At 39.2% G+C, this 26,994-nt stretch overlaps 1 protein-coding gene across 7 annotated transcripts in view; it reads left to right on the top strand.

Moving 5' to 3' along the window:
* Positions 1-26,994, top strand: part of ZNF609 (zinc finger protein 609) — a 191,438-nt gene that overhangs the window by 95,782 nt on the left and 68,662 nt on the right. The window contains exon 1 of one of the 7 annotated variants that reach the window (XM_036439235.2): positions 1,807-1,830. The exons of the other annotated variants lie outside the window; for them this stretch is intronic. Coding sequence (XP_036295128.1) covers positions 1,822-1,830 — 9 coding nt within the window. The 5' untranslated portion in view covers positions 1,807-1,821. Of the gene's footprint in view, positions 1-1,806; positions 1,831-26,994 lie in introns of those variants that run through there. 7 annotated transcript variants of the gene reach the window in all.

The raw sequence follows: 26,994 nt of genomic DNA, 5'->3' as shown, positions 1-26,994 counted from the left end.
TTTTTTTTTTTTTTTCCCTACTAGCAGTCAGCTGAGAAGTCCCTTGGAATACTTTGAATCATAATCTTCCATATTTTTTAATAAGCTGTGCCAGTAATTCTGTAGTAGGGAAAGTCTAACTTAACAATACTTTTGAACCCTGGCCTCAGGGATTTGTCTTCTGCCTTCTTTACCCTTCTCTATTTGGCATTGCCAGTTTTGTTGGCTTATCATCTGTCAAGCTCTGTGTGAAGACCTTTGGGATAAGCTATATATAAAGTAACCTTTTTTTTTTTCTTGCAACCTCAAATCCAGGCACAGTAGGGTAGAATTTTAAAATAGGTTTGTTCCAGAAAACCCAGACCTCAGGGCCTTGTGATTGAATAGTGAGTGCTGGGGAAGGTGGGGGCAGCGAGGGTACCAGATAATTATTCTATTTAGGAACTTCCTGTGTGAATTAGTCAAAACCATCCCATTTTTCATCAGTTCCCATCTTCATACCCCAAAACACCAGCCTTCACTGATGTAATTTAGGGTTCTCTGTTTACTTAGGAGGTGACAGTTGGGATCTTGACATTAAATGACTGAACTTTTATTTCGCTTTCATGTTGATGTTTTTTTGGCAACCATGGCCACATTTGAAAGCTCACTTTCTCTCTGAAAGGTTTTCTTCGGCAGTTTTTTTCTTACTGCCTCTCTTTTGTGATAGGATAAAGATGTAGCTTGAAAAAGAAGGAAACTGCAAAGATTTATTAATGGAGTTTCTGCCCCATCGTGGCCTAGACCTAGGACATGCCTGCCTCTGATGAATCACTGCTGTTAGTATTCAGTATTTGCTGATCCTTACTACATCCCAGAACTGTGCAAAACATAGAATCTGCCCAAGGGACTTCAGAGCTAAATCATCCACTTGATCTATTGGCTTTCTCCCTCCCTCATCTTTGTTGGTGGCTACTGGGAGGAAAATGGGAGATATAAAATTTTAAGCAAGAGGAAATCTAGACTATGTCGCTTTATTGCTGCCTGGGAAGTAGCCTGGGAGTTCAGGTGCAAGGATTTGATGCTGTGTGCAGCTGCCATAAATCACCTGCTCTCATTGGAGTGAGGAGGAAGTATTTCCACATGGTTGCTCAAGTCTCTCTTCTCTTTGCCATGGTGCTCCCTCCCTCTTCATTAATTGCTTAGCAGTTGCTGATGCAATTAAAACGAGATGTGTCTGCAGCCTTGGTGGTTTGCTGTCAGGGCCCTCTCTCTAAGGTCTTCATCTTGTTGCTAGGGATGGGTGAACATTTGATTCTGAAGCAAGAGGAGGGAGGGGTCTGTGGCTGCCGTTAAGCGTGTTTTTCTAAAAAGCAGCAGCTTGCAGAGCTAGATTTCTCCTGACATGCTAATCATTTTACCAAGACAAGCCCTTGTCCCTTGTGTTGTTCATTATTGGGGCTTATATTTGGCAACCCCGTATATAGAAATGAATCCTGCTGAATTGCTCTTGGTGATATAGAAAGTGCTTTTTTTACTTTTTAAATAGCAAGAATAAGGTGGAAACAGCAGTTTCAAAGTGCAGAAGAGTCAAAACCAAATGTACACGTTTCCATGGAGATGTTAAGAGGACTAGATTGCAGCACTTAGTCTGTTTTGGGTCACTGGGTAGAATATACACTACCCCTGCTATTATGTATATCTCCCTCTTGGCTAGCATTTTCAGCCTGCTTCTGACTTACTCCTTTTGCTTGTTTGCAGATTTAAAAATGCTGCAAAAAGCTCAGAGTAACAAACCATTGTGTTTCTACTCATTTTCTGGTACAGGAGGGTTGACTCCTTGACCAGTGCCGCTTGGTAATCATGTGGCAGGTGGGTTGGTGTGTGACATGAATTCTCCATCTGCTAACTTGCACCCAAGACCACTCTATGTGTACTGGAGTGGGGGATCGAACTTGCAACCATGGCACATGCCCTTGACCAGAATCAAACCCAGGACCCCTCAGTCTCAGGACGGACGCTCTATCCACTGAGTCAAATCCCCAGGAAGTGATGATGTTGCCAATCTGGTGACCATACTTAGAGTAGTAGGTTCAGGGATAAGCCTTGCACAAAGTTAAGACTCAACAGTTGGTAATTTGATTTGAACTAGGTCTCTCTTAGGACATGATAGATTCCAACAATTTTTATCTACTCTTAACTTTCGAGCAGAGCTAGTCTGTTGAAATTATTATCTGAATTTTTAACTTTCAGCCCTCTCCCTCCCCCACCTCCTCTTATAAGATCAACTATGTTTGTTGCTAGCTCAATGGCTGTTAGGTTGCTTGATTCTGATTAAGCAAAGATATAGTTACTTTGAAACTTAAATATTTTATATTTATATATAATTAGACTACTGACCTGATATTATGTACCTGGATGATAGGTTTCATATTTTTCCCTAAGGTCTAAGTGTGTTTCTTTGTGAACTCTAATTCATTAAATTCCTTCACTCATCCTGATTTGATCAAATCACATTCTGATCTGGCAGTGGGGATGATTATTATTTCTTATTAATAGATTTTATTTTTTAGAATAGTTTCAGATTTTCAGAGAAGTTGAGAAGATAGTATAGAGAATTCCCATATACCATTATTCCCATAAAACTCAGTTTCCCTATTATTAACATCCCCTACTGTTAGTGTGATACATTTGTTACAATCAATGGACCAATCAGTATTGGTATTATTATTAACTAAAGTCTATATCTTATTTAGATTAATTTACTTCTTTATTCTGTTCCAGAATCATATCTAGAATACCACATTATATTTAGTTGTATCTCTTTAGGTTCCTCTTGTCTATGGTAGTTTCTCAAATTTTCTTAGTTTTGATGATCTTGTCAGTTTTGAGTACTGGTCAGGTATTTTGTATGATGCTCCACTATGGGGATTTGTCTTAGTTTTTCTCATGATAAGACTGGCATAATGGGTTATTGGGAAGATAACCACACATATAAAGTTGCATTTTCATCATATGATATTAAGCATACATACTGTTGATAGGATTTATAACTGTTGATGTTGGCTTTGATCACCTGACTGAGGTTGTGTTTGTTAGGTTCCTCACTTTTGTAAAGTTACCTCCCCCCCCTCCCCTTTCCGTATTGTACTCTAGAGCAGTGTTTTTCAACCTTTTTTGGGCAAAGGCACACTTGTTTCATGAAAAAAATCACGAGGCACACCACCATTAGAAAATGTTAAAAAATTTAACTCTGTGCCTATATTGACTATATATAAAGTAATTCTCTTGAATAGGAATCAAATAAACACAAAGAAAGTATTTTATAATTACTTTATTATGAAATATTAAGTAAACAAAATAGTGAAAAATTATAAAATTCTTGTCTTGTCTGCACCTACGGCACACCAGGCAACATCTCTGTGCCGCGGAACAGCGGTTGAAAAACGCTGCTCTAGAGAAAAGTCACCATGCTCAGTCTACAGCATAAAGAGTGGAGAGTTAAATGTGTTACACCTCCTTAAGAGCAGAGTATCTTCATAAATTACTATTTGGAATTTTACATGGGAGATTAGTCTCTCCTCCATTTATTCATTTATCTAATCATTTATATCAGTATGGACTCATGAATATATGTTTTATATTTTGGGTTATAATTCAATACTACTTTATTGTGTTGTTCAAATTGTTTCAACTTTGCTGTAACTGGTTTGGCTCAGTGGATAGAGTGTTGTTCTGCAGACTGAAAGGTCCCATGTTAGATCCCGGTCAAGGGCACATCCCCAATAGGAGATGTGCAGGAGGCAGCTGATCAATGTTTCTAACTCTCTATCCTTCTCCCTTCCTCTTTGTAAAACACTCAGTAAAATGTATATATATTTTTAAAAATTGTTCCAACTTTGGTCATTGGGAGCTCTTTTAGTCAGTTTTTGTATTTCTTTGACATATCGTGTGTGTGTGCGTGTTTCCCCATGCATACATTCTTGTGTGCATGGTTGTTTGAGTACATTTTTACATTCTGGCACTGCAAAATGCACTAGACTCCTCCTCTTATATGAATTTTGGAATTTTGGCAAGGTGAACTTAATGATAGAGTCACTCGAACTTTGCCAATATTTGGAACTTTTCATCTACATTCCAACCAAACAAGCTGGCTTTATTCAACTGAAAAAATATAAATATGAAAAGAATTACTTGATATAATTGAGAAATTATTAAAATTGGAGACTAGTCAGGATTGGACACCTTGAGAAATCAAAACCCTGGTTTGGCTTCGTTTAGGTTTAATTTATCTATTTTTTTAAAAAATATATTTTATTGATTTTTTTACAGAGAGGAAGGGAGAGAGATAGAGAGAAACATCGATGAGAGAGAAACATCGACCAGCCACTTCCTGCACACCCCCCACTGGGGATGTGCCCGCAACCAAGGTACATGCCCTTGACCGGAATCGAACCCAGGACCCTTCAGTCCACAGGCTGACACTCTATCCACTGAGCCAAACAGGTTTCGGCTAATTTATCTATTTTATTTATATCAGAACTTGCATATGTAAATATGGTTTTTGTTATTAATAACTACTGTTTATTCAGTGCCTACTTGCTGCCAATTTCATGAGGTTTTCTTTAAACATTAACACTGACTTGAGGCTAGCTTAAATTTATTATAAATTCTGATACAGACGTCTATAGTCATGTGCTTCTCAGTTCCTATGTCAATTAAGAATTCATCAATTTTTCTAAAAATTAAAATGTTAGTACACATCATTGTCAAAATTATATCCAACAATGGGGCCTAGATTTGTTTTTATTTGACTAAACTATCTTTCTTGTCTGAAAAGCTATCAATAGAATAAACTTGCAGTGTCTTGAAAAATTTACTTCCCACACACCATCTATGAAGCTACTGGAAAATGTACTTCACAAAATAAGGGTGTAAAACTGGAAAGAGGTAAACATATAGGGGAAACAGGTTATCCAATAAACAAGAAAGGCTAGGGCATTCCTTAGAATAGGGGAGGTTTCAGATAACAGAGACTTCTTTAGGAAGGTAAACTAGAATACTTGATGGGTCTCATTATCTTGAGAGAAAATTCATACAGTTTACGAAGATTTTCTGGGGTAAAATATTTCTGGGGTGAAATAAATATGTAGAAAATTAAGCAAATGAATGAAAAAGATAATAGTTACTGGAAAAGCAAAGAGTTGTGCAGGAAAGAAAAAAGCATCATGCCAAAACCGGGTTGGCTCAGTGGTAGAGCATCAGTCTGTGGGCTGAAAGGTCCCGGGTTCAATTCCAGACAAGGGCATGTACCTTGGTTGCGGGCACATCCCCAGTGGGGGGTGTGCAGGAGGCGGCTGGTCGATGTTTCTCTCTCATCAACGTTTCTAGCTCTCTCTCTTCCTCTCTGTAAAAAATCAATAAAATATATTTAAAAAAGAAAAAAGAAAAAAGCAAGATGGTTTATTATATGATTCAAGTGAGCTTACATAGTCATTGTAATGTATACTGAATATTGAATTAATCAAAATTATAGTCATTATATATCGGGTCTAGTAATAATGAATGTCGTTTTTAAACATTCGTTTAAAATCTTGCTTGGCGTTGACTTGTATTGACATAACCTTCAAACACGTGGTATCTACAGAACGTGTGAAGTGCAATTAACAAGTTTTGCTTGAAAAAGTTTGTGTTTGGTTTGGTTTTTGTTGCAAAACTAGGGCTAAGAAGATGGCGGATGAAGAGCATATTCGGCACTGCATGCTTTACGAGTTCCAATTAGGAAGAAAAGCAAGTGAGGCTGCAAAAAACATCTGTAGTGCTCTTGGTCAAGATGCAGTTAGCACCAGAAAATGCCAGCGTTGGTTTGAGAAATTTCGCGAGGGAAATTTTTCGTTAGATGACAAGAGTGGTCGAGGCCATGTGTCCAATTTTGATCAAGAAGCTCTTCAAGCTCTTTTGGTGCAAAATCCTCAAATTACCCAACAAGAGCTTGCGACAACTTTAAATTGTTCACAAAAAACAATTTCCAATCAATTGCGTGCACTTGGCAAAGTCCAAAAGTTTGGAAAATGGGTTCCTCATGAGTTGACCGACAACAACCGTAATCAAAGAGTCACAATTTGCAGTTCGCTCCTCTCTCGTCAAAACCGTTTGCCGTTTTTAGAGCAAATTGTTACCGGAGATGAAAAATGGGTGCTGTATGTTAATTTGAAAAGGCGGCCTCAATGGTTGGACAAAAATGAGGCTCCGCAGCCCACGCCAAAACCTGACTTGCATGAGAAAAAAAGTGATGTTGTGTGTGTGGTGGAATTTTAAAGGAATTCTTCATTATGAACTTTTACCATCTAACCAAACCGTTACAAGTGCAGTATATAGTGCCCAATTAGAAAGGTTAGCCCAAGCTTTAAGAGCAAAAGAACCCGCGCTGATTAATCGGAAGGGCGTAATTCTTCACCACGATAACGCACGACCGCATACTGCAAGAATCACTGCTGAAAAACTGCGCCAGTTGGAATGGGAAGTTCTCCCTCAACCTGCATATTCTCCTGATATTGCCCCTTCCGATTACCATTTGTTTCGTTCTTTGCAAAACTTTCTTCTTGGAAAAAAATTTAATAATGAAGAATGCCTCAAAAATGCATTGACCGAATTTTTTGCATCAAAATCACAAGAATTTTACAACAGAGGGATTAAAATGCCTCCTGAGCGTTGGGCACAAGTAGTAGAAAACAACGGCAACTATATTGTTGATTAAATTTTGTTGTATTGTTTAAATAAATTCGATTTTAAAAAAGTATTAGAAAACGACATTAATTATTACTAGACCTAATATGGTAGTTAAGGAGATAGAAAGGATATTTGTGTTTGATGAATACTGAAGGAGAAAAGCGATCTTGTAAATCATCTTTCAAATTGGTAAATCAATGGGAAGTAACACACGCAGTCATTTATTGTAGAAACATGGAGCTCAGTTCCAAAATAATCAGTTAAAAGATGTACAAGTGGTTTTCCTGGAGGGAGTAGAAGTGGGACAACAACAGGGGCAAGGACTTCTGTTTTTCTTAACAAATTTTGTAGACCTCTAACTCTTTCAATTCACTTTGATTTATCAATATAAAAATAACTGGGAACCTAAGGAAAATTTTAAAGGAAAAAAACACACTTAACTTAAAATACAATTATTCTCTAACCAAATTTTACTGTGGTAAGAATCTTAGTTCAGTGCATATATCTTTGTTTCAAATTTCTGTTTTATCAGTTAACTAGAGGCCCAGTGCATGAAATTTGTGCATGTTGAGAGAGGGGCGGAATCCCTCAGCCTGGCCTGCACCTTCTCCAATCTGGGGATAGTGCCTAAACTGATAGTCGGACATCCCTCTTGCAATCTGGGACTGCTGGCTCCTAACAGCTCACCTGCCTGCCTGATAATCCCTAACCACTCTGTCTGCCTGCCTGATTGCTCCTAATTGCCTCTGCTTGCCAGCCTGGTCGCCCCATAACTGCCACCCAATTAGTTGTCCCCCTGCTGGCATGGCTGCCCCCTAACTGCTCTTCTGCCGACCTGATTGCCCCTAACTGCCTCTGCCTTGGCCCCCCGCCACCATGGCTTTGCCTGGAAGATGTCTGGTTGACCCAGTCTAATTAGCATATTACCTTTTTATTAGTATAAGTATACTTTGGCTGACCATAACAGAAACCCTATTTTTAAATGGCTTAATAAGGAAACATATTATCACTCATAACAGAATTTCAGAGCTAGGTCAGGTTTGAAGGTTTTTTATTTGTTTTGGATAATGTGATGTCTCTAGCTTTGTAAGCATTTCATCCAAATACCACAGCATGAGGATGAGGTTAAGAAGGGAAACCTGCTTTATTTTGTAGGAGCAAGAAGCCTTTTCCAGAAGCTCACAGCAGACTTTGGTCCTCACATCTCTTTGACCATATTGGGTCATAAGCCCTCTTTTAAACAAGTCACTGACTAGGGGAATGGTATATCTGTGATTGTCTTTTTTATTGTCTTAGGTGAAATGTATGTGAGGTATCAATCACAATATCTGCTACCCCAGTCATAATTTAGTAAGTGCTTATTGAGAACCCACTGTTCTTTGAAGAAGCTTTATTGTTTAAAGGAAAAAAGAAAATAAATGGATAAAACAACGGATCATCAATATGGACAGTGATACAGGTACCCAGTAAATATTTATTGACTGAATTAGGTAAATGTAAGTAAAACTTTTTGACTTAGCTATAGTGGTTTAGGAGTTCTAAATTGGGGGGAAATACATGAAGTTTAGATTAGACCAGGAAGCTTCTTGAAGAAAAAAGACTTGAACTACTGTTTACTCATTAGCTAGTAACAGTCCTGTCCAACTAGAATAAGTATTCTTTTGTCTGTTAGTGTGCTGGTAAATATTTAACCAGCCTGGAGGAGAATACAGGGCTTATTTGTAGTGTTTACCAATTTCCATGGCATAAATAATCTTATCCTGGCCAATTTCAATCTACCAATATGGAATCCACTGAGCCTTGCACATCACTGCTTCTCTCTAACAGAATTTTAAAAAAATATATTTTTACTAGGGGGCCAGTGCACAAATTTGTGCACCTTGAAAGGAACTGTGGGCCACAAGGCTGCTGTGGGCTCAGGGGTGGGTCTTGACCCATCCTCCGTGCCCCTGCCCAGCCCCTCCTGCTGCAGCCCCTGGTCCCCTGTCTGCCAGCTGCTCCCGCCACTCGCACACACTGCTGGTGTTGGCCCCACACACACCCGCTAATGGTGCAGAGCGATTGGGGCCGGTGCCAATGGCAGGTGCGAGCGGGCCAGCACCATCAGTGTGTGTGAGCAGCAGTTGCTGTCCCAATGGTCCCTCTGGAGCAGGGGGGGGTGGAGAAGCCTTCAGGGGCGATTGGGACCGGTTCTGGGTGCCGGCAGCGAGTGTGATCGGGCAGGCTCTAGCAGTGGGTGCGAGCACCAGGCAGGATCAAAGCATGTGGGAGCAAAAAATTTTCAGTAACCACCAGAGGCTCGCCCTGATGACAGCAACTGGCGCCCTGCCTTGGTCTGGCACCCCCACTCACCTGCTCCACCATCCCACCGCAGCCGACACCCACCATGTTCCATGCTCTGCCACCTGCTGTCAACGCTTCCCATGTTCTGTGCATGCCCCCTGGTGGTCTGCGCACATCATGATGACAGGTTGTTCAGTTGTTCTGCCGTTCGGTCACTTTGCATATTAGCCTTTAATTTATATAGGATTGATTTCAGAGAGGAAGGGAGAGGAGAGAGAGAAATATCAACAATGAGAGAGAATCATTGATTGGCTGCCTCCAGTATGTCCTCCACCAGTGATCAAACCCCAAACCTGGGCATGTGCCTTGACTGGGACTTGAACCATGATGTGTCTGTCTCTCTCTCTCTCTCTGATTATTCTTTTTTTTTTTTTTTTTTATATGTTTTATTGATTTCAGAGGGTAAGGGAGAGGGAGAGAGAGATAGAAACATCAATAATGAGAGAGAATCATTTGATTGGCCGCCTCCTGCCATGCCCTGCACTGGGGATTGAGCCCAGTCTGGGCATGTGCCCTTAACTGGAATTGAACTGGAAACCCTTCAGTCCTCAGGCCTATGCTTTATCCACTGAGCCAAACCAGCTAGAGCAAACCATGATCTCTTAGTTCATAGGTCTGTGCTCAACTACTAACCACATTAGCCAGGCTCTAGCAGCATTTTTTTTTAATATATATTTTATTGATTTTTTTACAAAGAGGAAGAGAGATGGATAGAGAGCTAGAAACATCGATGAGAGAGAAACATCAATCAGCCGCCTTCTGCCTACCCCTCACTGGAGATGTGCCCACAACCAAGGTACATGCCCTTGGCCGGAATCCAACCTGGGACCCTTCAGTCCGCAGGCCAACCCTCTATCCACTGAGCCAAACCGGTTTTGGCTGGCAGCATTTTTAGAATTTAGAATTAACCTACTGAAACCACATATTGATAGAAGGAACACTTAGTTTTCTTAGCCTTATAAATGATCAAGGATAAAGTCTAGATTACCAATATAAGATAGGTAGTTTTGGAAGTGGAGTGTTGGAGAATTATAATTTTTTAAAAAATATATTTTATTGATATTTTACAGAGAGGAAGGGAGAGAGATAGAGAGCTAGAAATGTCGATGAAAGAGAAACATCGACTAACCGCTTCTTGCACACCCCCTACCGGGGATGTGCCCGCAACCAAGGTAAATGCCCTTGACCAGAATCGAACCCAGGACCCTTCAGTCCGCTGACCGACACTCTACCACTGAGCCAAACCGGTTTCAGCGAGAATTACAATTTTAAGGTAGTATTAAATACTGGTCTTTGTAGACTTTGAGAAATGAAAAGCCTTGCTGTTAGCTTTAGGTGCTAGTCACATGTGTCAAACACAAGGCCCGCGGGCCAAATCCGTCCCGCCAGGCCTTGCAATGTGGCCCATACCGCGCTGTCATCACTGCACTCCGCTGCGTTTCCATCACAATGACAGTTTATGACTGTTCAGTAAACCATTCGGCCCGCGATTTAGGCTGGATTTTAGATTTTGGCCCCTTCTCTGATTGAGTTCGACACCCCTATGCTAGATGAAATGTTACTGATTCAGTGTTTATGGAGCATCACCTGTGTTCTAAGCACTGTAAAAACAAAAATAAATAAGACCAGAATCTCGACAGCCTCCCTCAGTGTTTTGGGAAGACAATTGTCAACAGATAACTTTCATTGAAAAAAGAGTATTAAGGGCTCTTGAGTTTTAAAGTGCCATGAGAACACAAGGAGAGGACAACTAAATTTGGGGACATCATGGAAGGGTATGCATGAATTAAATCTTGAAATAGAGCATTTGCATCAGAGACAAAGGAAAAGGATAATTTCAAGCAGTAGAGAAAACATGTCCCTAATTGCTGAGGGATGAAAAATCTGACATTTTTGTATGCTTTTACTTTGATTTGCAGATAAAGTGCAGGATGGGTAGAGTATAGAGAAGAGAAAGAAAAATAAGCCAAAGTCAGGTTGCAAAAGGCCTTAAATTATAATAAGTTTGGATTTCATTCTTAAAAATGAAATTCCTTATTATAAATAAGATTTTAATTTGTAAGTTTCTGTTTTCCATCTCTTTATCTAAACTGGGTGTTCATTTGTTACAATTATGTTAATTTGGTGGGAGAGTTGCTTTGCCATTTTAATTTGTGCCTTTCTAATTATTAGTATCATTGAATATTATTTTAAAATATATTGATCTGCTGAAACCGGTTTGGCTCAGGGGATAGAGCATCAGCCTGCGGACTCAAGGGTCCCAGGTTCGATTCCAGTCAAGGGCAGGTACCTTGGTTGCAGGCACATCCCCAGTAGGGGATATGCAGGGGGCAGCTGATCAATGTTTCTCTCCCATCGAGGTTTCTAACTTTCTATCCCTCTCTCTTCCTCTCTGTGGAATTGTTTATTTTTCTGAATTATTTATGTAAAATACTGACATGAATCTTTCATTTTAAGGTGGTTTTTGTTTTAGGACTATAATTCTAGCCTTTGTAGTGGATGGATTGGAAAAAAGGAGAGACTGTTTTCAACTTAGCCCTTTGAGAGATGTTGCAATAACCTATAGCCATAGACGAGAGATGATGTGGATCTGAGTGTGGCAATGGGAAAGAAAGGAGGCAGATTAGAGGTCAAGCTGCCACCCAATGACTTCATAATGGATCTTAGATTAAATGCCCTTACTATTGCCTTTTAATTTAGTGCTCTTTCTTCATTACTCATCCCTGTCTTCATTACTCTCCTTCCTTTTAATTCGATGAAAGAAAAATGAGAATTTTATACAGCAGTGTCTACAGTAGGTTAAAATGAACTAAGGACCTCACTCAAGAATCTTACATAGGAATGTTTTTTATCTGTTCTCAAGGTATGAATAATTCCTAAGGGAAGCATGAATGCAAAGGGATGAAACATAAAGAAAAATATGATAGTTTTTACTAAGTAAAATTTAAAAATCCTTTTTATCCAAAAAGATTATAAGCATCCCCAAAGAATCCTGCTTCACTGCAGTCCTCTCAAGCAATAATATCTGTCCTTTCTCTCTCGTTCATTGTACGTAAAAGGGGGGTTGGTATCCTTCTTTTACTTTCTTGCCATTTGCAGATCATTGTCTTTCCTTTTTCTCTAAAACCTCCCAGGATTATGTCTTGTCATTTGTCTGTTTTAGTCATCTTTAGTTTCTTTTATATATATATATATATTTTATTGATTTTGTACAGAGAGGAAGGGAGAGAGACAGAGAGTTAGAAACATCGATGAGAGAGAGTCATCGATCAGCTGCCTCTTGCACACCCCCCACTGGGGATATGCCCGCAACCAAGGTACATGCCCTTGACCGGAATCGAACCCGGGACCTTTCAGTCCCCAAGCCAATGCTCTATCCATTGAACCAAACCGGTCTTGGCCATCTTTAGTTTCTTTATCTCATTCTTTAATGTGTATGTTTACTTCATTTTCATTTAATGTAATTACTGATGAGATTCATGCCTATCATTTTGCTATTTATTTTCTATGTCATGTCTTTTTATTCCTCTACAACAGTCTTTGTGTTAAATAGATTCTAGTGTACCAGTTTAATTCCCTTCTAGTTTTCTATAATATTTTTAGTTGTTTCCTTAATAATAGTCCCAGGGATTACACTAACATCTTAATTTATAACAATCTAGTGTTGGTTAATACCAATTTCATTTCAGTAATATGCAAAATCTTTGTTCTCTGTCCCCCCCCCTTTGTGCTATATTATCATACAAATGACATATTTAAACATTATGTCAACACAGATTATAATTATTAGATAAGAGAAACAAAAAGTTACAAACAAAAAATTTACATCATGTTTTGTATTTATCTACTGTGGTAGACAGAATCATGACCCCCTAGAAAATCTGTGTCTCAATATCTGGAACTTGTGAGTATATTACCTTAAACGGCAAAGACTTTATAGATATGATTAAGTAAAGGATTTTGAAATAGCAGTTAGCCTGATTTAACCTCTGTTAAATGTAATCACATCACAGGTGGGCACAATGTAATCACAGGGTTTTTATAAGGAAAGAAGCAGGAAAATAATGGGGAAAGTTTTAAAGATTCTATACTGTTGACTTTAAAGGTGGAGGAAGGGACTATGAAACAAGGAATGCAAGTGTAGCCTCTAAAAGCTGGAAAAAGCAAGAAAATGGATTTCCCCCTAAAACTTCTACAAAGAAATGCAGCCCTGCCCACATCTTGATTTTTTAGCCCAGTGAACTATTTCAGCCTTCCAACCTCCAGAACTATATAAATTGCACTGTTTTAAACCTCTAAATTTGTGTTAATATGTTGCAACATCAGTAAGAAACCAATAACACAGAAGTTAGCTTTATTAGTTCATTATTTCTTCCTGTGGATTCAAGTTATTATCTATACTATCCTTTCATCCTGAAGAATTCCATTTAGTAACCTGGTTTGGCTCAGTGGATAGAGCGTCGGCCTGCCCACTGAAGGGTCCCAGTTCAATTCTGATCAAGGGTACATGCCTGGGTTGCAGGCTTGATTCCCAGTAGGGGGTGTGCAAGAGGCAGCCGATCAATAATTCTCTCTCAACATTGATGTCTCTTTCTCTCGCTCTCTGAAATTAATATACATATATATACATATATATATATATTTTTTAGAGGCACAGTGCACAAAATTCATTCTGGGGGTTGGGGGTGGGGGAGGTTGTCCTTCAGCCTGGTTTGCACTCTCTCCATCTGGGACTGCTGGCTCCTAACTGCTCGCCTGCCTGCCTGCCTACCTGATCGCTCCAACCAACTCTGCCTGCCGGCCTGGTGCCCCTAACTGCCCTCCCCTGCTGGCCTGATGGCCCCTAACCATCTCTGCCTTGGCCCCCACCACCACGTGGCTTTGTCCAGAAGATGTCTGGTCTAATTAGCATATTACCCTTTTATTAGTGTGTGTGTGTATATGTGTGCATTTTAAAGAATTCCATCTAGTATATCTATAGGGCAGGTCTGCTAGCATTGACTTATCTCCATTTTTGTTTATCTGGGAATACCTTCATTTTTCCTGGTTTTTAAAGAATAGTTTTGCTGGATGTAGAATATAACACTCAACCAGGCAATTGATAGCTCTGTTTTAGCCTTCAGTTTCTGCTTGTGCAGAGCCTCAAGGTCAACCAGAATTGATACTAAAAGCCTTCTCAGGCCTTTCCTGAGGATGTGTTCAGCCCTGGGCGTGCACACAGCCTTTTGTATACTTGTGGCCTTTTAGATCCCCAGGAACACAACAGAGCTTTTCAAAGCCTCTGTGGATATCTCCTTTCCCCTGACTTTACTTTTTAAGCTTTTTTGCTAATTTATTATTTGCCCCCAACTGTTATCCACTGCTTTATGTAGCCACTGGGTTAAATGAACACTTGCCTGTATCTTCAACCAGTGCTTCCATCCCCAGGGGAAAGGCTTTTCACACTGGGCAAGCTCTAAGTCTGATCAGATAGACAACCTTGCATGTTGGGGGGCTCCCAGGAAACCATGAGAAAGGTCAAATAATGACAACTTGGGGGGAATGAAGCTTTGAAGGCACCCCAGCCCTTTCTTGCCCCCTCGGGTGGTTGTCAGGCTGATGTTTTTCACTGTGATTGTAAGCTGTTGACTTTCAGAATGGGATTGGATTAAATTGTTCTTGAATACATGTGTCCCAGATTACTGCGAGCCTTTGGTTAATTTCCAGAATTCTGAAAAACCTGATTCTGGCCATTTTTGCCAGTTTTCTTAATCCTTTTATAGAGGAGAGAATTTTCAGAGATCTCTGCCATTTTTGCTGATGTCACTCCTCATTCTTTAAAAGCATTGCTTCCTGGCTCAGGCATTCTCTCCAATACTATTCCTGGCTTAATTCTTGGTAAATTCAGTGTCCATATTAATGATCTTGCCGATACCTTTGCTTTTTAGTTCCTGTACCACCTCTCTCCCAGTAATTTTGTCCTATTTCAGCTACTACTCCAATAGCTATATCCTAGACCAGTGCCTCTGGGCCAAACTATACATTTTTTGTAAATAATGTTTATTTAATTACAACCTGCTCCTTTGTTTATGTATTGTCATAGATTCCCCCCCCACACACACACACTACCACAGCAGAGTTTAATATTACAGCAGAGACCATGGTTCTCAAAGCCAATATGTATTATCTGACCCTTTACAGAAAAGTTTGTTGACTCCTGCCCTAAAAGTACTCAGAGCTTCTTCTCTATTAGTTAGCTGTCAAGCATCTTATTCTTTAAATATTCCTTCCTGTCCCCTCCCCCCACTTTGGCCCTTTCTTTAGAGTCTCACTTCATCAGTCCTTTAACCTCACCACCTTTTGCACTGTGCATCTCATTCCTCCCCCCCCCCGATCTTTAATTCTAGTAGTTTTTTTATTTTATGTGGGGTTTTTGTTGTTGTTGTTGTTGTTAATCCTCAACCGAAGATATTTTTCCCATTGGTTTTTGGAGAGAGTGGAAGGGAGAAGGATAGACAGAGAAACGACAATGTGAGAGAGAGTCATCGATTGGTTGCTTCCCACATGTGCCACCACCAGGGCAGAGATCCACTCTACAATCAAGGGACGAGCCCTTGACTGGAATTGAACCGGTGATCATTCATTTTCTTGGGTGGGGCTTGTCAGTTGGTGGGCTTTACTGTAAGGAGTGATTGATCACTTAGGTAGGGTCACCCAATTGCCAGCATCTGTAGATCTTTTATCTTAGGCAAGTCATTTTTCCCTCAGAAGAATCAACCAATCTTTTGCCTGTTTGCACAGAGTCTAATGGAGAGAAAAGGGTTTTTGTTTCACTGTTGATCTTAGTGTTGTACTTTTATCTATTTTTTCAGTTGTGCTTCGGTGAGTACAGAGCCTGTATGTTCAACATATCAAGAGAGTAAACCTTCAGACTTCTGCCAGAATTGTGAGAAGTAGGGAGTGGGGAGATAGGAAGGCTGCATTGGCTGGTGGAGATGGTTTAGAAGTCTGATTGTATCTTTGTTTAATCCTCATTCCAGGATATGTTTACTAGGTGTACCAGTTAATAATGGCAAATTTTGTAATAAAGGAAAACACGATAATTTCAAGAGAAACATCAAAAGTGCTTTATTCAAAGTAATGTCCATCGCTAGCTACACATTTCCCCATCGGGTAATTTGTAGATACCATCCCAATAGAACTTTTCTTGTTTTGAGGCAAACCATTCAGAGACCAAATTTTCCACTTATTCTTGTTTATGCTCATTTGCCTTTGGCTTTATTGGCCCTATGTAAACCATACTCAGTAGATGTAAGCATGACTAAATTATTTCAACATTCTGAATATTAAATTCTTGTCCCATAATTAAATGAATTTATAAACAATGAATGACTCAAAGAGAAGGAGGCTTACTCTGAGAAATTTTGAAACACTTATTTTTAATTGAGATAATGTACAAAAAGAAATATGCCTTGCGAAGTAAATTACTGAAGATATTGTTAAACTTTTAGGGAGAAGTTCATTTCCTAAGAAAACAATAGAACTAAGTTTATTTTGAGGAAAGCTGGTTGTGCCCCTCATGTCCTATCTACTTACACTACTCTTCACCATCTTTGGTTCCTTAACTTTTAGGTTGGCTTAAGGAACAGGGAAGTTGGAGAAGGGAGTCAGGAATAGCTTGAGCTGATGAAAGGTGTCAGCCACATTTTCTAATGTGGCCTTAAAGGAATGCCGGGTAGAATGATGACTGCATTGAAAAAGAGTGAAAGGCTAGTGAAATTAAATAGTTATCAAGTTTATTACAACCACCATTTAATACTTTTTCATTGTCTCTAATTTTAACCTTTCCCGTAAAGTGCAGGTAGAGAGGCAGCTGTAATGTGGCTCTTCTCTTTTATCTCCAGGATAGAGGTTTGTTTTCAAGATTTTTTTTGTTTTGTTTTGGTTTTTTGTAGCTTTTCTCCAAGGAGTGATTGTTTCTGCCTGTTGCTTTCTAGAAGAGTTTCCAGAAGGACAATGCAATGCTGTTTATCCAGTATTTTCGGAAAGATTTCTCTGTATAACAAAGGATGATATAATTTAACTCATAAGGAGGCAAAGACTAAAGAAATTAGTTCATCCTTTAGAGCAGCTAAAGAAAATAGTAACCCATTGTTTTCCAAAGTGGATCTTGCCACCCGTCAGTTGAAATCTCAGCCTTGTCTTTATATACATTTCAATGTTCTAAGAAGTCACAGGGAAAATCCTATCTTACCTTCACCCGTTATACATAAAGTGGCTATTGTTTAGATAAATAAGACTGTATCAATCCTGCCAGTGCCATATTTTCAGCACCTAGCTCAGTGCTTACTTATAAAAGGGCCTTAGTAAACTTTGTTATATAAATGTTGAAATAATAAGTTATAGGACAGTAGTTCAGGAAGCCTAATAATAGGGATGAAACATTGAGTTTCAGGACAGTTCTGTTCTATTTTCCTGAAATTTTTTAATAGAGACTAATAAAAGTTATCCTAACTTATATTCTTAAAGTCATTCATTCATTCATTTAAAAAATGTTTATTGACTGCTTCCCATGATCAGGCACTGTGCTAGACCCTGTGATGGGAAATGTTGAAGAAGGAAATACTCTCCTTCATGAAATTTTCAGTTTATTGTGGGAGAGAGACATTTTATAAAAATAATCAGTTTGCATAAGTGCTACAAAAGAAAGTTATACCTCCAAAATACTATGGAAGTAAAGTCTCAAGCTTAATTTTTCTAAAAACTAACGTGGTTAATAGCATCTCTTTACTACCTAAAGAGGTCATCAGGAATACTTGACATGTTTCCTCATTGTAGCAATGTGTAGGCACTAGATAATAAGGGCTATTCTGCCTCCATGTGTGTGTTTCTTTTTTAGCTTTCTTTATTTTGTATTTCTTTATTGAGTTTTAAAAGAGGGGGAGGGAGAGAAAAACATCAATTTGTTGTTCTATGTATTTATACATTCATTAGTTGATTCTTATTTGTGCCAATAGGATGGAACCTGCAACCTTGATATATTGGGATGATGTTCTAACCCACTGAGCAACCTGACCAAGGCTCTTTCTCATAGTTTTAAACTGTGAAATATATCCTGTATAGTTTAAAGAATAGCAATAAAAAGAAAACCTGTAACTATTTTCCACCTTAAAAAAATAAAAGCATTAACAACACTTGAGGTTAGGTTTAGAACCGCCTGTCTGACCCTTTCTTCTCTGTAACCTCCTCTTCTTCTGTGTCTCCCACTGGCATTTTATATCAATCACTGGAGGCCCAGTGCACAAAGTTCATGCACGGGTAGGGTCCTTATCAGCTGCCTGCTGATGGCTGCCGCTCCCCTTCCCACGGTTGGCCGGCTGGCCCTGCCCGCTGGTTGAACACCTAGTTGAGGAGACAATTTGCATATTAGGCTTTTATTATATAGGATTCTCCTGTTTATATTTTCCATTTGTCTATATCACTAAATAATTTTGCTTAGTTTTGCCTAATTTTTGTTCTTGATTTAAATGCAACCACAGTGTCATGCCTTTTTTTGTGACTTGTTTTTTCTTTGTTCATGTTGATATGTGCAATTTAGTTAATTTATTTTCACTGCTTTTATTTTTCCATAGTCTGAAAATATGGTGGACATTTGAGTTCTTTTCAGCATTTTTGCTATTACAAACATTGCTTCTATGAACATTGTTATGTCTCCTGCTGTGCATATGCAAGGGTTTCTCTAGGTTACCAACCTAGGAATGGAGTTGCTAGTAGTAAGGTGTGCACATGTGCTACTTTACTACTAGGCCAGGCCAATTTATGGATGTAGTTGTACCAGTTCATGTTTCTACCAGCTTTGTTTTATCAGTACTTGAAATTGTCAACTTCAGAAATTTTGCCAGTATAGTAGTTAGTACATAATACTGCTTAAAATATGAGCAGTAAGTTATTAAGGACAATGTGAGTACTTATCAGTATGTTGTGTACTGAAGCCTGCCATTTCTTTCTCTACTCTCATTCTTAAAAAGAAAAAAACCTGAAAAGCATAAAGGGATGGGAGTTAAAAAAAATTCTCCAGGCTGCCTGTCCATTGTTGTTCAGTGGTTGAGCATCAACCTATGAACCAGGATGTCATAGTTCAATTCCTGGTCGAGACACATGGCTGGGTTGTGGGTTCAATCCCCTATGGCAGGGTGTACAGGAGGTAGCCAATCAATGATTATCTCTGATCATTGGATGTTTCCATCTCTCTCTCCCTCTCTGAAATCAATAAAAATGTATTTAAAAAAACAATTCTCCAAGTTAACACCAAAGTTTATAAGGTACAAAGTATCACTTCTTCTGAGTACTATGAAACAAAGACAGTTTACTAAGATAACATCCTTCTAAATATATGAGAATATGGACTTTTCTTCTGAATGGAATATCTAGCCTTATCAGAATTGTAAGGAAATAATTTGGTACTTTGCCACATGGCTTCAAATATTGTATATGAAATGAGGTCTTCTTAGAATGTAGCTTCATTTTTTTCTCTTTCTGCAGGAGTTTAGAAAAGAAAGTCTTTGTTTTACCATTAGACAAAAACCTTAGTTTTGAGGGTAAACAGAAACATCTACTTTGGTCTATTCTAATAAGGCAAAGAATGGTGCGCACAGTGAAATTTTACCAGGAGTTCCTCTGTAAACTGATGGAATAATTGGATGAGGGAAACAGTTAAGTTGAAAACTATGTGTTTCTGGCACATGTACTTGTTAGAAATACAAAAGTAATATTTCTCATCTGTAGAAGTATCTTCATTCTGGCAGTTGTGACTTGGTTTATGTAGTTTCTTGCTAATTCTTACATGTATGTGCTTCCTCTCTTACTCCAAACTAATCAATCCAGTTTTAAGGTTAGAAGGCCTTAGAATCTTTTCTAGGAATCTGAACAAAACCTATAAAGAAAAAATATATCAGCGCTAGAACACTGGAGATGTAAAAATCTTACCATAATAGGCTATTTTAGTATTTTATAGATTGAAAGACTATATCACTTTGCCAGAGGGATGAATGCATCTGAACTATTTCACTATTTATTAAAATTGAAATACACATATCTCTGTGGAGCTCAAAACTTGTGATTCTTGCCCTGGCTAGTGTGGCTTGGTTGGGCGTCCCAGCATCAAAAGGTTACTGGTTCGATTTCCAGTCAGGGCATATGCCTGGTTGCAGGCTCGATGCCTGGTTACAGGCTCGATCCTTGGTTGGGGGGCATGCAGAAGGCAGCTGATCGATTTTCTGCTTTCACGTCGATGTTTCTCTCTCTCTTCCTTTTCCTCTTTCTAAAAATCAATTTTAAAAATCTTTAAAAGCAAAAATTGTGATTATTCCAACACCTGTCATACTTGGACCCTAAGCTTCATGTCATTCCAGAGCCACTGTTGTTTACTTAATAGTGCTACCTTTATCTCATTCATATCATTTTGAAGAGGTTCCTGCTTGGCAGTGTTTTATTTTTGTACTGAAAATGCTGTCTGAATGTAGAGGTTTTTATTTTGATGGATGCCCTTGTTATAAAGCTCAAGTTAACAGCAGTGCTATTAAGGATAGCTGCCCCCTGACAGTCATACCAGTTTGGATTTAGACAAGATTAGAATTTAGATGAGAGACAAAAATCCTAGCATTTTATTAATCTCATAAAGAAACTGAAGCTGAGAGAACCTAAGTGACTGCAGCTAATGTGTAAAAGTGCCTTGAGGGTACTAGAAACTGAGAAATAGGAGCCAGGGAAACTTCCTTTGCACAATTAAGGTCTAAGGTCTACTAGTTACAGAGGAGAGAGGAGGAGCAGATTGAGACCTCTCTGATCATTTTAAGGGCCCCTCAAGTATTTGTGCTGTAGGCGTTTCCCCCTTATTAGAAGCTGTCCCACCCATTTGTTTCTCCAACTCTTTCTTCTCAAATGAGTGATTAGCCAAAGGCCTCATTGAAGTGGAGAGTAAGTCTTTGTTCTTTAACTCCTTAGAGAATTATAGGATCACTAGAGGCCTGATGCACAAAGATTCGTGCAAGAATAGGCCTTGTTTCCCCTGGCTGCCGGCAACAGCTTCCCCCTGGCACCCGGCACCCAGGCCTTCGCTCTGGCCCTGCTGCCCTCTTGTAGCTTCCTCCACCCCCCACTCCCGCCTCCCCCTCATAGCAGGCATCCCTCCCCACCCCAGCCCTTCCGCGCCTGCTCGAGTGCTCTACCCAGAGGCCCACAGTGGCTGGGGCAGGGTGGAATGACTGCATCGTCCCCATGTTTGTCACGTCAATTTGTATATTCCTTCCTTATTGGCTGTGGGTGCCAGCCATCGTTGTCGCAGAGTAACAGTCAATTTGCATATTCTATCTTTATTAGATAGGATTACCAGTTTTCCACCTGCTGACTGGTTTTATCTGCTTAGGGAGATTGTGAGTTATGCAGTCTGTTCTACAAGAAGAAGATTGTACAGACTATGGCCATTTCTGGCAATCTATTTCCCAGTCTTAATAGTAGTACAAAAAGGACAATGTTTCAGCTACACAAATAGAACACGCAGTTTAACTACACATCAGAATGTTATTTTGGGACTTTCCTGTTTGTTCTTGGTTTGCTCAGATGAACACTAGTAAATTCCATTGTAACAAGAACTATGAAATGTGTGCTCACCTTACATGCATGTGTTCCAACCTAAAATAAGCATAGCCTTGAAAAGCTAAAAAGGAGAAAACTCATTTGATATTTTAAATTATGATTTACTAGTAGTAGCCAACTCCTGACCTGTTCTTATTCTGCAAAGAGTTGCTGATATCTGGCTTGTGAACCTTCTAATCATTGTTCTAAAAGTAAAGGTCAATGGATGAAGCCTCTTTGGAGAATCCCTAGGGCATATCCTATATAATCTTGTTTAATAAAGAGCTAATATGCTAATTAGACCGGACAAAGCTGGGGCGGCAAGGGCTAAGAACGATCTTCCTGAATGACTGGGGGTTGGGGGGCAGGGCTAACGAGCCTGCGCCTCTAGGTCAGCCATGGTGGTCCCAGAGGTTGCAGGAGAGGCAGTGGCACAGGCTTGGTCCTGGCACCCCCCCCCCCTCCACAGAGGCAGCAGGAGGGGGGATGGGGTGTGACCGCGGCTGGTGCCTCAACCTCCCACGGCCAATCAGCCCCAATCGGCCCACCACCACCACCACCACCAGTGGGCAGGGCCAGTGCTAAGGAGCAGCAAGCCAGCTTCTGGTTGAGCAGCGTTCCCACCCCGACCTTGTTCAGCCAGAAGCCAGGCTCATGGGGATGAGCACAGAGGTGGTGGTGGCAGGCTCTCCCGCCTCCACAGCAGGCAGGCAGTAAATAGCAAGGGGTCCTGGACTGCGAGAGCCCTGGGCTTCGAGAGGAGTGTCTGATGCTGGCTTAGGCCCTGAGGGATTGGGCCTAAGCCGGCAGGTGGACATCCCCTGAGAAGGGCACAGGCCAGCTCAAGAGACACCCATCCCTACCCCCCATCCAGTGCATGAATTTTGTGCACCAGACTTCTAGTTTAATAACAGAAACTGCAGCTGCAGCACTTAACATTTATCAGGGTATGTGTCAGGCAACAATGCTAAATGCTTTTTATAAATTTCATTTAATTCTCTCGGTAGTTCTATGGGATACATACTAATGATTTCCATTTTGCTAATTGGATAATTGCATCTTAAAGAAGTTAAATGACTTGCCTAAAACTGCACAGCCCTACTGGTAGATCTATGTGAACCCAGTTGTCCATCTTCAACATCAGTTTCTCTTATCTCCTATTTATTTTCACTATTTACTTAGGTTTGAAGGAGTCTTTTTTTCCTTACTTTATCTATTCTTAAACCAAAATCTTCCTCTACTCAGTTCCTAAAATAGTCCACATTTATGTAATGTTTCAGGGATTTTTAACCTGTTAACCGGGGTGTTCCCTTTTTAATTACGCAACATACAACGGGCGCATACTCTTTCACTAGGACGTGTCAATATGTCACACCCAGGGGACGTAATTTTATATTATTATTTTTTTATTTATACTTAAGTAAAATAAATGAAATATATTTTTTTTTCGTTTAGTTATATATAAAGCACAAAGGAAAATACAAAATTACAAACAAATAGAAAAGAATACCAACAAAAAAATGGAAACATCGAATTAAAAAATTATAAATTTTACAAACAATTATAAAGATTACAGCCGAAGCCGGTTTGGCTCAGCAGTAGAGCATCGGTCTGTGGACTGAAAGATCCCAGGTTCTATTCCGGCCAAGGGCATGTACATTGGTTGCGGGCACATCCCCGGTAGGGGGTGTGCAAGAGGCAGCTGGTCGATGTTTCTCTCTCATCGATGTTTCTAGCTCTCTATCTCCCTTCCTCTCTGTAAGAAAATCAATAAAATATATTAATTAAAAAAAAAAGATTACAAAAAATATATACCGTCCCTCTCAGGATGCAACATATATTTCAAGGACGTATTCATACGTCCTACTCGTTCCCGATAGTGTTTATGTTTGACGTATTTATAGGTCCCGCTTGGTTAACAGGTTAATGTATGATTTTCTTTTCTACAAGGTTAAAATTATAAATAAAATTAGTATGAGCCTTTATATTTGGAAACAGACCCAGAAACTTAAGAGGTTTGTTCATTATAGAGATTTGGTAGGAAAACAGTATCCTTCTGAAAAGCTCTTGATGGTATTCACAGATAAGTGACTAAAAACTGAGACTGATGGATGCTGTTAATCAGTGAGATGGTAAGATTGATTATACTGGTTATGATAAACACTAAAGCATTATTCTAGTTTGCTAGAAAGTCCAAAAGCTGCTAGAAGTCATTGGAGGGAAGAAAATACACATCCTGTGCATGGCCCACAATTACTTTATTAACTTGAATCTTTCCTGTCTGATAAACTACTTGTTGATTAGAAATCTCAACTCCTAAGCTGTACTTTAAGAAATCTAGCCTTTTATAATCCTGGCTTAAAAGTGACATGGACTGTACCCAGAATTCAAGTTATTGGGCCTGAACCAATTGAATATTACCTATGGATAAATATAAGGTCATGTGATAAACTGAACTCTCTCTATATAGTGCATATTGTATGATGCATATTAAGTATGCATTCGAGTTAACTCTAGAAAGCCTGAAAGTTGATGAAGTAGTTTATATCAAAAAGCCTTAAAATATACATACCCTATGCCCTGGTCAGTGTGGTTCAGTTGGTTGGAGCACTGTCCGGCATACCAAAAGATGGTGGGTTCAATTTCTGGTTGGGGCGCATACCCAGGTTGTATATATGCTCTTTTACTCACTTTCTCATGTAGGACATTAGATTGTGAAAAGAGTGAAACATGGTGTAAGAGATTTAGCTATTAAGCTATTTCTCTCAGCTTTGTTTATATAAATGAAAATTAGGACACCCTAAATATCTACCAGCATTGGTCAAATAAATTATGGCTTATTTGTTCAAAAGGATAATATTCAAACATTTGAAATTGTGGTTTAAATTACTAGCTAATTGACACCATGTTTATGATACAGTGAAATGCTGATAAACTGGCATTTTGCTATTTGAAAATTTCAGTTGGTCTTCAAGAAAGTTCCTATATTCAAGGATAATCTAGAATGTTTTGATGATCCAACCATACTTATTTCTATAGTATTGTAGAATCGAGTGTATAAGATTCGAATTGTAGTTTCAATTGTAACAAAATTGAATTGAATAAGAAGAATTAGTGTTTGTTGTGTGGCCATATTAATACTAGGTGTACCAGTTAATGCGGATTTTTTTCAATAGATGGAGTTACACATATGCTGATATATATGTGATTTGATATGTATGCTATTTTGTTGACAGCAAACTTCAAAACTTCATATGTCAAATTTGCTGAAGGTGTTAACATCATAGATATTTTTACGCTTAAAGATGTCGAATTTTGTGCCAAAAAAAAAGCATTTGCAGGACGTTTTAATTCATTATTTTGAAGAACAAGTTATCATATACTTCGGCAAGTTTATGGTGAACATGCTCCATCTAAAGATACAGTGGATGCTGGTTTAAATGCTTTAAAAGTGATGATTTCGATGTGAAAGACAAAGAATGTCCAGGTTAACGGAAAAAGTTTGAAGACCAACAATTACAAACATTATTGGATGAAGATGTGTATTGAACTCAAAAACAACTTGCAGAAAGATTAAATGTTGCTCAACAAACAATTTCTAATTGTTTACAAGAAATGGGAAGAAATTTAAAGGAAGGAAAATGGGTGCCACATCAACTGAAAGACAAGTGGAAAACTGAAAAGTCTTCAGTAAAACGTTGCTGCAATGACGCAAAAGAAAGTCTTTTTGCATCGAATTGTGACTGGCTTATATAATAAAGTGAATTTATTTTGAGAATCCCAAATGCACAAAATTATGAGTCAACCATCAATGTCAACGGAAAGGCCAAACCGCTTCGGAAAGAAGGCAATGCTCTGTGTCACCATCACACACTTCAAAACCAGTTAAATACACGTGAAAAGATCTTCCCTGGGAAGTATTAACCCACCTGCTTGCTATTTTTACCAAGCCTTGCTCCTTCAGATTACTACTTGTTCTGATCGATGGCATACGCACTTTCTGAGCAGCACTTCAAAACGTATGAATAAGTGGAAAATGGGGTCTCTGAATGGTTTGCCTCAAAACAAGAAAAGTTCTATTGGGACGGTATGCACAAATTACCTGAAAGATGGGGAGAAATGTGTAGCTAGCGATGGACATTACTTTGAATAAAGCACTTTTGATGCTTCTCTTGAAATTATCGTGTTTTCTTTGATTACAAAATCCGCTATTATTAACTGGTACACCTAGTACTTTTGTGGCCATAGTAATACTTGGCTATCATTCATGTGTTTTAAGGAAGAGGCAAAAATGTAATGCTTTTAAGAGCAGGAGAGATTCACAGTGTTTTATATCATGATTAGAATGAAACATAACTCCACCTTCTTAAGAAATAAAATTAGCCAAACCGGTTTGGCTCAGTGGATAGAACGTCGGCCTGCAGACTGAAGGGTCCCAGGTTTGATTCCGGTCAAGGGCATGTGCCTTGGTTGCGGGCACATCCCCAGTGGGGGGTGTGCAAGAGGCAGCTGATTGATGATTCTCTCTCATCGATGTTTCTGACTCTCTATCCCTCTCTCTTCCTCTCTGTAAAAAATCAATAAAATATTTTTAAAATAAAAGAAATAAAATTAATATTTTATCAATAGCTTATTTGAGAAGAAATAAATAGAAGAACCCACTCCAGTACCAGGTGACTAGAGAGGCACTGTGATTACCCATCTTAGTAGGAACACAGGACTGGAAACGAGGCAGTTTCTAGGGGAGAGTGATGCTGAGCAGATAAAAATTACATGTACACTACGTTTTTAAAAAATCAAAACCTGGAAAGGGAAAGACTTGGAAGTGATACGTTGAAATATTTACAAAACATAAAATTTTTGAAGACTTTAAGGGTCATCGGCTTTCAAACTCCAGAAGCTGGGTCAGTCAGAATGAATTTCATATTTGTTAAGAGTGGTCAGAGAATAATTTGATTTTCTACTGGGCTTGCAGTTACGAGCTTGGTAGACTTGAACTACGACAGCTACCTTGCCACCTCGGGGGAGAGCCCATCTAAAAGTGAAGCTGGAACAGAGAAAACAGCACCAAAAGAGGAAGGGATAGAAGCTAGGTCTCCATAACAGCATCTGAGCCTCTGAATCAGGCGATTCCTGACTTGGACTTCTTTTGCTATATGAGCGCCTCTAAATTCCTTTTTGTTTGTCATTTTGGCTGTGGTTTGCTGTCACTTGTAACTGAAAACGCCCTAATAGAATCTCCTTCAAGGTCCTAAGGTCCAACCACTTCATTTTATAAATTGAGGTTTGGAGAAGTAAAATGACTTGCCTAAGGTTATACAGCTAAATGGTAGAAACTGGAATTAAACCTGG

Source organism: Pipistrellus kuhlii, unplaced genomic scaffold (genome assembly GCF_014108245.1).
Source record: "Pipistrellus kuhlii isolate mPipKuh1 unplaced genomic scaffold, mPipKuh1.p scaffold_m20_p_1, whole genome shotgun sequence".
NCBI classification, from domain to species: domain Eukaryota; kingdom Metazoa; phylum Chordata; class Mammalia; order Chiroptera; family Vespertilionidae; genus Pipistrellus; species Pipistrellus kuhlii.
The sequence above is the reverse complement of the archived record's forward strand: the minus strand, read 5'-3'. Positions and strand labels throughout refer to the sequence as shown.